We start from the raw sequence: 11,140 nt of genomic DNA, 5'->3' as shown, positions 1-11,140 counted from the left end.
ATGTAACATTTGTCTGCGATGACTAAAAATAACAAAATTTTATTCTTTTGACGTGACATGATTTTTGAAGCAAAAATTCTTGAAAATCCTTTGACAATAACAAAAATATTAAGCGCATTTTATTTCGAATAAAACATTTTAATTTCAAAGAAGAGACGGAAGAACTTTTTAAAATTCATAAAAATGTGAGAAAAATTGTCATACAAGAAAATCGTGCGTTTACTGCCATGTTTGGAACAAATCATGTACATATTAGAGATATAGAACAGATGTTAAACATTTTAAAACAATATTAGTACAAACCGCATGAAGAAAAAAAGAAACTATAAAATGTTTAAACTTCACATGTTGCGTTAATCAGACCCTTTGCTACGTCACGCCACATAATGTTTTATGCAGATCGGATGTTTAATATAAATAAATACATTAAAATATCATAAACATATCATTTTAATATTTTTATATATATTTTTTTTCAATATTTATTTATTTTTTTTAAATATTAAAAATAAACTTTTTTTTTCAAAAATTATTTAAAACTTTAATATATTTTTTATTTAATTTTTAAATAATATTTTTTTTCTATTTTTAATTAATTAATTGATAAATTAAATTTAAAAAAATATTAAAAAAAACATATAATTATTTTTATTTTTTAAAATTATTTTAAAATTTTTTTCTTACTTTTAATTATTTGAATTTTGCAAAAAAATTAAATATTAAAAAAAATTATTTTCCAAGATAATTTTATTTTTTTTATATTTTTAAAAAATATATTTTTTACTTTTTATAGATTAAAAAAAATGTATAGAAAAAAATAATTAATTTTTATTTTTTTAAATTTTCTTTTTTTTTTTTATTAATTAATTAATTAATTTTTTAATTTTAATTTTTAATTAATAAAAAAATTATAAATTAATTAAAAAAATATATAAATAAAAATATTTATAAAAATTCATTGATATTTATTTTTATTTTTCAAAATGATTTTTTACTTTTAATTTATAAATTATTAATTAATTGAAAAAATTTAAAAATTTAAAAAAATATTTTTTTTAAATTTTAAATTTTAATATTTTTTTTTTAATATTAACTATTTTAAAATAAATTAATTTGAAAAAAAAATTTTTACATTAAATTATTTAAATGGTAAAAATAATGTTAAATGGTAAAATTGAAAAAAATAGGTTTAAAAAAATTATTAAAAATTAATTCATTTTTTTTTATTATTTTAAACTTTTAGATATTTTTATGTCAGTTTTAATACTTTTTTTTTCCTTTTTTAAAAATACATTTTTAATAAAATTATTTTTCTTTTATATTTTTCAGAAAACCTTTTGCACCCCCCAACAAATTTCAATTAAATTCAATTTTTGAGCGGTTTACCAAAGAGAGACAACGCGTTGGAACCGCTAAGGCGTATTTTTAAGAGACCGAACGTTTTGATGGATACAAACTCTGTGAGTCCATTGCCACCCCCAGAAGCTCCTCTTGCCATGATGGAAGGTGAAAAGACACCCCCACGTTCTCCCGGAGCCGGCGGCGAAGCTGGAGACGGAGCTTTGCCTCCTCCGCCTGACGAGAAGTAAGTTGAAATTTCACTTAATATTTTTTTTTGTCATTTTTACATCTCTTCCTTGTGCAAGAAAACCCCCAAACTGATAGAAAATTTATTATTATTAATTATTATTAAGAGTTTGCCTGAAATTAAAAAAAATAATTAATTAATTATAAATTAATTGGATAAAAATTAAAATTTAAAAAAAAATTAAATAAATTTTTATCCAAAAAAAATAATTTTTAAAAATTAAAAAAAAATACTAATCAAAATTATTTTTTATTTATACGATGAATTACCAAAAAAATAAAATTATCAATAAGGTAAAATAATTCCAAAATTATATCAATATAAGGCACTTTTCATAACATATGGCAGAGGCACAAAAAAAATTATAAATTTTAATCAACGTTAGCTTTTGTCATTATTTCATTTTCCCATAAGCCTTATAAAAAAAAATAAATAATAAAAAGTCCAGACAATGTTTGCTTATATTTTAATGATTAACTTGAACCTCTTTAATTATCAAAAAAAAAAAAGTTTCTCAACGCGTCATAATTTTATCAGCTTGTCTTGTCTATTAATAGTGACTTTTGTTGTTTGATGTGCGTTACCAACACGAAAAAAGAGCTTAGAGACGAATTTGTAAGAACTTTGTAAACAAATCTCGTTGGGCTTATTGCGGTTTTATTTTTATCAGTTTTCTCCATCGTCGTCATTTTATGACAAAAACGATTTAGCATCTGAAGGTTTCGAGATAAGGCACGTGATTTAACAAAATAAATATTATTATTTATCATCATGATGACACAAAAAGATAAAAATTTTTACTTTTACATGAAAAATATGATTTTCATAATTTTTCGTCTTTCAGAGCAAAAAAATTGATTTTTCACTTGAAATTCGATGAAAAACAAAAAATTGATAATTTTTTAATGGACCACTTTGACTCCCGTGATTGCAAACGATAAAATATGTATGAAGCAGAACAAGGCTCTTAACATGAATTTTAATGCACATGTGCAATAGAAATTAAATGTCTCGAAATAGGAGTTTTGCTCTCGCAGATTTCTGTGCCGTAGATGCGAAAATGTAGGTTGTTTACAAAAAAAAATTCGAGCATTACCCGAAGTATTACATGGCAAAAGGTGTTTGTGGTTTTAAACTGTATCAAGGTTGTGCCAGACAAAGCGTCGTCGTTACCTATATTTATTTTCTGTCCGGGGTAAATAACCGAATTTTCCGAATTATTCACATTGACGATGAACTTTTTTTTTTTGTGACGTTGAATAAATGTATTTGGTGTAGTAAATGTTAATGATTGCGTGACAAATACCGCCAATCAGGCTACTATTGCTGTTAATGTGGTTAATAGAAGAGCATTGTGTGTTTCGCTGAGGTTGTTAACTTACTTACATGTTGATGAATTGATAGGGTGTCAACTTTTTATCTAAAAAAAAATTAAATAAATAAATAAAAAAAGAATAAAAAAAAATAATTTAGAATAAAAATAAATTATTTTCAAAGATTTTTCAAAAATATTTTTTTTTTAAATTAAAAAAAAAGTAAAATTTTTTTTAAAATTAATTAAAATTTAAAACTTAAATTTAAATGGATCTAAAAATATTTTAAAAATTTAAGATTTCATTTTTTTTATTTTTCAAGAAAAAAAATAATAATAACAATTTTAAGAAAACTTGAATATTATAAAAGTTTAAAAAAAATAATTTTTTTTGAGAGTTAATAAAAATTCGAAAAAAAATAGTTTAATTTTTTTCTTAATGAAATCTAATTTATATTTTAAAAATTAAGATGTATTTAAAAAATTTTTTAAAAAATTTAAAAAAAAAATTTTTTTAAATAAAAATTTTAATTAAAATTCTTTGTAAATAAATTAAATTAAATTTCTTATTTATTCTGAATTACTGTATTTAAAAAAAAAATTTTTTAAAATTTATTTTTTTTTAATTTAATTTAATTTAATTTTAAAAAAATTAATAAATTTAGTTAAAATTTTAAAAATTAAATTAATTAAAATTAATAAATTTAATAAACTTAAATCTGAAGGTAAAAAAAATAAAAAATTTATTATATTATTCTAAAAAAAAATAATAAAAAATAGTTAAAAAATAAAAATTTAAATAAAAAAAATAATTATTTAAAAAAATTTAATTTTAAAATTGGAAAATAATTAATTTAAAAAAATAATTAATTAAAAATTAATTAAATAATTAATTAAAAATAAATTAAATTTTAAAAAAATTAAAATATTTTTTAAGAAATTTGAAATCATAAAAAATTCAAAAAAAAAATGATTATTTTATTTATCTGAAAAATATTTAAAAAAAATAAAAATTAATTTGAAAAAAAAATTAAAAAACAAATTTTTTAAAAAATAATTAAATTTAAAAAAATTTTATTTTATTAAAATTTATCAAAAAAAATTATTAATTCATAAATTATTTTTAAAAAAATTAAAAATATTTTAAAAATTAATTTATAAAAAAATTTATAAAATCATGTCCATCCTATAACATATATGAAAAACAAAGAACACGGAGTGTGATGGATTGTTTACTAATGCTACCTAATAAAACAAACTTTGTCAGCTCATGGCAGATAAAAATGAGTGAAATGGGTAACATGTGAATGTGAACGGTCATATTATTATTTCCTGTTCCTTTTTTTTCGGACATTTATACTAAACGTATGAATTATATTCACACATAAATAAATTATTTCCATTAATTCGTAAATTTTCTTCTTCTTGTTGTTTTTCATAATGGATCAATTTTTTACATGACGAGTTCAGAAACCTTTTATTTCCTCGAAAAAAATTTGTTAATTTTTTCCTTGAAATTTTTTTCAAGCTTTTAATTAAAAAAAAAACTTTCAAAGGCTCAAAGAAATTTTCAAAGTTCAACAAACCTTTGAAAGAAAAAAAAAGTTGTTTAATTATTTATTTATTTTTTCGAGTCAGAACATTTTATTTATGACGAGGGTTTCCTTTTTTGTTGTAAATGGCATGTTTGTGGATTTATGCTGCGTGGGAAATGGAACATCTGCGAAAATCGATGACATTTATAGATTGCCTCCATTTCTCTTCTAAATTTTTTTGTTATCATTAATCTCGCTTTTAATCAAAAAAGTTGAAAATTTAGAAGGACTTCACATAATAAATCATAAAAAAAAATTGTAAAAAAAATTAATTGGGACGAATTGTGGTTGAACACGTGAATTTTTTGAATTATTGATAAACTTCAAAAAATAAAAAAAAAATTTTGACCCATTTTTTTAAGTGGTCATGATAAATAAATGTACTTAACGTTCGCCACGTGACTGCATTCCCTGATTTTTTCGATAAATATTAAATTCTCGCCACAAAACGCAATAAATAACATATGAAGTTGGGCGTTGATGTGATGTTTGATGAAAAGTTACGAGCCCAAAAGTGAACTTTTGTGACGCTAAACAATAAATTTATTTTTTTCTCTGGTCATTCTTTTCTATTTTCACTTCCATTTAACTCGCTCGTGTCCCAGATTTTTGCCATATAGTTTTTTTTTTATATGTCACACGTAATTTAGCGATTATTTTTCCATTCACCCCGTCAGAAAAAGAGAGAAAAAAGAAGAAAATCATTAAAATGGCTAAGAAGATGTTCGTCACACAATGTGTCCTCATTTACTTTCCTTTCTTGTTTATTCTCCGGTTTTTGTCGTTCTTTGTGTGAGTTTTTGCAAGGAAGACTGATGGGTTGAATGTTACCTACTTTTTCACATCATAAGCATCGAGATAACTGAAAAAAAATGGGGAAAGAGAGACAAACAAAGGACTCTTTCTTGCAAATTAATGACTTTTAACATTACCGCACAGCGAAAAAAAAAACAAATTTAAGAACAACATGTTAATGGGGCATGGAGGCGTAGCATGAAATTATGGAGGAGAAAAAAAAAATGTAAGAAGAGGAGATTACGAAGGAGATTAAAATGTGCGAGGATTTGAGATTATTTGTAACTATTTTTTATTTTTTTTTTTGTTGAATAAATTATGCTCTGTTTTAAGTTTTCTTTAAGAAAAAAAAATAATTTCAAAGAAAATTAAATAATTTTTTTAAATTTTTCTCAAATGAACAAACTTTAAAATTTATAAAAATATTAAAAAAAAATTTAAAATAATTCAAAAAAAATTTTTTTTGATTAAATAATTATTTAAAAATAAATAAAATTTTCTTAAAAAATATCTAAAATAAAAATTTAAATAAAAAAAAAATTTTATTAAAATTAAAAATTTAAAAAAAAATTATTAAAAATATTTGAAAGAATTAAAAATAAATTAAAAAAATAAAAAAATAATTGAATTAAATTAAAATTTTTAACTAATTTATTTATTTATTTTTTTTATCAGATTTCATGAAAATTAATAGATTTTCAGACAACTATATATATTTTTATAAATATATAAAATTTTTTATAACAAAAAATCTTAAAATGTAAGAAAAAAAAATTTTAAGAGAAAAAGACGTTTGATACTTTTCTTTAAAAATATTAAAAATTAAAAAAAAATAACTAAAAAATAATAAAATTAGAATTAAAAAAAAATTAATTTCATTAAAAAAATTAAATTTATTTAAAAAAAATTAATTTTTTTAAAAAATTTGTAAATTTTTAGACACACAATAATTTTTTTAATTCGATAAAAATTTAAATTCTAAATATTTTGAATAAAAGAAAATTTTTCAGTAACAAAAATTAATCAATTTAAATTTAATTAAAAAAAAATGAATAAATTTTATCAAATTTTGAAAATAAAATTAAAAATAAAATTAATTTTTTAAAATATGTTGTGTTAATATTATTTAATAAAAAAAATTTTTTTTTTAATTATTTTAAAAATTTTAATTTTTTGAAAGGACTGATATTTTAAAAAATTAAAAAAAAAATTAATTAAAATTAAAAAAAAATAATTAAAATTAAAATATCTTAAGATTTTCTAAAATTCCTCAATTTTCATGCAAAATTTAATTAAAAACCACTTTTTTAAACATCTTTTCCTTCCCCCAAGACGAACAATAAAACCCTGTCTTCCCCAAGAAGTAATAATCTTTATCTTTATTACTCTCTCCCTTTTCCCTCTTTTATCTCGGTCTCTGCCTCTTAATTATTCATGCCATCTTCAAAAATAACTTGACACATATTTTGTGTTGTTTCCATAACATCCCTTTTTTTATTGCGAATAATAATTATAAATGTCTATTTGCTATGAAATGTGATTAAAAAACGCACAAAGTTAACAAACTCGACCTACAAACCTCCGTTTGCCAATTTTATCAGTCTCTGGCCACTCATACGGTTCAAGATTAATTAATTCAATTAAATCCATAACGTAACATTTAAATTGATGATTAAAATGACGGTCAGTTTTCGGTTGATATGAAATATTCAAGTAAATTAGGAAATGCTCGAATTGAAGCGAAATGCACAGAAAATTGATATTAATTGATTTTTACCAACAAAAAGGTGCTTAATCATGCAAACACAAATAAAAAAAGAAGGAAAATAACGAAAAAAATCAACGGAAATATTATTTGAGGATTAAATAGAGGTGCTTGACCTGTTCAAGGTCCTTTTTGTGTATACACTTACAGTTCATTGGCATCCGCATGAGTAATTTTTAACGAATTTTCCCCGTTCTGGTGACACAATTTCGTGTTTGTTTCAATTTTTCGGGCGGATTATGCCGAAAAAAACAACTTTTTCGCGCATGTTGTCGTCGCCGTGGTACTTATCCCGTTTTATGCTTCAATAATGTCAGTTATTTGAAAATTTATTACTCGTTTGGGAATAATATTTTTTTCTGCTCGAACGCAAAACTATAGAAAATCGAAAAAATATAATAATTTCGTTGGGATCAAAAAAAAATTTTTTTTTTTGAAAAATAAAATTACCGAAAATGCGGAAGGAAATGATAGGTCAATGATAAATGTGTGTATTTTTGTGACTTTGCGAGATTTTTTTTCCTTTTTTTCCATTTATAATGAATGTTCGATATAAATTTTCGTTTTATTCTATCAAATGGAACAAATAAATAATTTAGGACAGATTCACGCACGAAAAAGACGAAAAAAATGCTCAAGCACTTAAATTACTAACCCCGAACCTCATAAAATATTAGTCATTCAATTTTATTGATTGCACCAGCGCACGTACAACCTTTATCTCGTGAATCTAATTTGATCAGAACTCGGTTGTTGTTTTCACCGTTTTCTATTGATTTTCACAGTGCGTCGTGCCGAGAGAAATTTTCTAGATTCTAATTTATTCAAAAGTCCCTCGTGACGGACATTTATACACGTTTTTTGAATTGAAACCTTTTTCGCTGTATTAGAATAGAATGTGGAACGAAAAAAAAGAGTTTATCATGCATCGCTTTATTCATTATTAATTACTGTAATTGACAAGCTTTTTATGGACATTTCTCTTTCATATCTGCATTATGTTGCGTTTTGACAGAAATGACAACATTACTAACTCTACATTATAATAATGTTTTGTATGTTTTTTTTCTTTATTATTATATATTTTATATAACATGAAGATATGTAATTTTGTGGAAAAATATTTATTTTATTTTTTAATGGGAAGGGAAGTTGATGGGGTTAAAAAATATAATTTTTTTTTATAATAATAATCATTATTATTAAGGTTATATTTTTATTTTTTTTACAATTTTTTCATTAAAAATAATTATTTTTCAATTTTTGTTTATTAAATATAAAATAATTTTTTTCACAAAAATATTTTTTTAACCTCAAAATTTTTTTATTTTATTATTTATTTTTTTTATTAAAAATAAATTTATTATGAATAAATTATTATTTATTAAAATTAATTCATTTAATTAATTAATAATAATTAATAATGTTATTTTTTTTTTAAATTTAAAATATATTTTATTAATTTAATTTTGTTGATTTTTTAATTAAATTTATTTTATTAAAAAAAATAAAATTATTTTAAATTTATTTAAAAAAAAATTAAAAATAATTTAATTTTTTTTAAATTTATCTTTATTAAAATAAATGAAATATTATTTTTAGAAAATATATAATGTTTTTATTAAAATAATTTATTATAAATAATTAATTACAATTAACTTAATGATTTTATTTTTTGTAATAATTTTAATTATTTTTTTAAATTTAATGAATGAAAATATTATAATTTTTATTTTATTAATATATCTATTTTATTAATTTAATAAATATTTTTTTTTAAATTTTTTAAAAGCTTTTAAAAATTTAATTATAATTTTTTTTATTTTATTTATATTTAAATATATTTATTTTAAATTAATATTGTTAAATTTAGATATAAATAAAAAAATTAAAATTATTTTTTTTTAATAAAATTATATATATTGATATATTTTTTACAAAATAAATAAAAAAAATAAATTTTATCAAAATAAATATTTTTAATTTAAAATATTAAACTTATTTTTATAAATTTATTTAAATAAATATTATTTTATTTAAAAAATTATAAAATATTTTTATTATTATTTTTTTCTTTATATAAATATTTTTTAAAAATAAATATTATTTATTAAATAAAAAAAATTAATAATTTTATAAAAAAAAAACTTAAAATAAATGTATAAAAAAAAATAATTCAATTTTGTACATAAGTTAAAGAATATTAATGTTACATCTTATCATTTTATAACCATAAAAATAAATTTTCATACAAAAAAATACCAAAAAAATAATTAAAGTAATTCATTGCCATAAAAATTATAATTTTTACAACATTTATTTTATTCCGTACACATAAAAACGCAAATACCATCATTATAAACAACGCAATATATAACCGAAAAAACTAACAACAACCAAAAATCTATAAGAGGAAGTAATTTTTCGTTTTGGTAATTTCCAAGACAAACATAACTTTTGATGATTCCTATCTCTAATAAAAATCTCTATTTGTAATGTTCATTGCATACCAAGTTGCTCATTTTTATTCCATTTGACCATCATCATAACTTTTTGTACGTCGTCACGTACAATCGAAACGCATATAGAACTTCAAAAGAACGTAATTTCATTCACTAATGACGATTTTTCTGTACTTTGTTGCGTAGTATTTTTTATTGCATACAAGTTATTGTGTGAGACAAACAAAGAGCATGTTTCAATAATATTAATATTGGCGTCGTCGTTATAAATGTTTAAAGGGGCACACATAAAAAAAATAAAATAAAATAAAAACTTGTTGTTTTTGTTCATTCGAGTAAATTCATTGGAGTGAGATAGTTCGACTCTCTCGTTAATTTTTGGGATTTCTTCGTTAAAATAACGAATTGTGAGTGAATGAATTAATAATAAATATTTAGTGTTGAATATTTATAAACATTTTGAAAAACAAGTGTTTGTTTATAAAAAGTTCTTGTAAACAAAAATAAAATAATTATTTTTTATTAAATTAAAAATTATTAATTAAACATCAAAAGTGATGATTTTGAAAAAAAAATTTTTTTAAAAAATTTAAAATTAATAAAATTTTAAGAAAATTAATTTTAAACAAATTTAATTTAAAAAAAATAAATAAAATTATTTTTTTTTATTAAAATTTAAAAAAATTAAATTATTTAAAAAAAATTAAATAAATTAATAAAAATTTTCAGAAAAAAAAAAAATAAAAAAAAGTATTATTTAATTTAAAAAAAAATATTAAAAAAATTAATTTAAAAAAAAAAAATAATATAAAAAAAATAGTGTTTTTTTGACGAAAAATAAATAAATTTTAAAAAAAAAAAAAAAAAAAATTAAAATTAATTATTTAATTTTAATAATTTTTTAATTAATTAATTTTAAAAAATTTATTTTTTTTAAATTAAATTATTAAAAAAAAAATTAAAATTTAATTTTAAAAAAAAATTAATAAAAAAAATTTTTTTTTTAAAAAATTTAAAAAAATAAATTTAAATTTTTAAAAATTCCAATAAATAAAAATTGCCCTTCCCATGCCTTTCAACGCCGCTCAAAAAAAAAATTTTTAATTAAACCACAACCAAACAACAAATACGAGAGCGAGTACGATCACATTCTTGATCAATTCATTCAAGATAATTTTTTCATCTCACGTCGTCGTCGTTTCTCCTTCTCACACACATTCACGAGATATATTTTTAACGACGACTTAACGGTATTCGCTTTGTTGCAACAGTGTAGTGCCCATCATATCAAACGTGGTAAAAGTTACTTTAGTTGTAGTGATACACTTGTTGCGATCGAACGTCATCTTCGCCTGAAACGAAAAAATAAAAAATTATTTCAAAGATAATTAAATCGTCTTGGAGAAATACTTCAAAAAAAAGCGGCGTTACGCGTCACGTGTTTTTTACGTCTAATTTTTGGGGAGATTTTAATTTCTTTTCGAGTGCACAACTTTAACGTGTTTACTTTAAAAAGCAAAAAATAAAAAAATCCATCAAGTGTGTGGATAATAATAGAAGTGGCATACAAAAAATCACGAAACACTTCGTTACACGAGAAAATACAACAAAGAGTTGAAAAAT

The 11,140-nt window shown here is 20.0% G+C and overlaps 1 protein-coding gene across 1 annotated transcript in view; it reads left to right on the top strand.

The window, feature by feature from the left end:
* Positions 1 to 1,445: 1,445 nt before the first annotated feature.
* LOC134829125 (fibrous sheath CABYR-binding protein-like) overlaps positions 1,446 to 11,140 on the top strand; it is a 32,323-nt gene continuing 22,628 nt past the window's right edge. The window contains exon 1 of the mRNA XM_063842122.1: positions 1,446 to 1,585. Within this exon, the coding sequence (XP_063698192.1) occupies positions 1,446 to 1,585 (140 nt within the window). The remainder of the gene's footprint in view (positions 1,586 to 11,140) is intronic.

This window comes from Culicoides brevitarsis, chromosome 2, assembly GCF_036172545.1.
Source record: "Culicoides brevitarsis isolate CSIRO-B50_1 chromosome 2, AGI_CSIRO_Cbre_v1, whole genome shotgun sequence".
Taxonomy (NCBI): Eukaryota; Metazoa; Arthropoda; class Insecta; order Diptera; family Ceratopogonidae; genus Culicoides; species Culicoides brevitarsis.
This window is presented reverse-complemented; position numbering and strand designations above follow the sequence as displayed.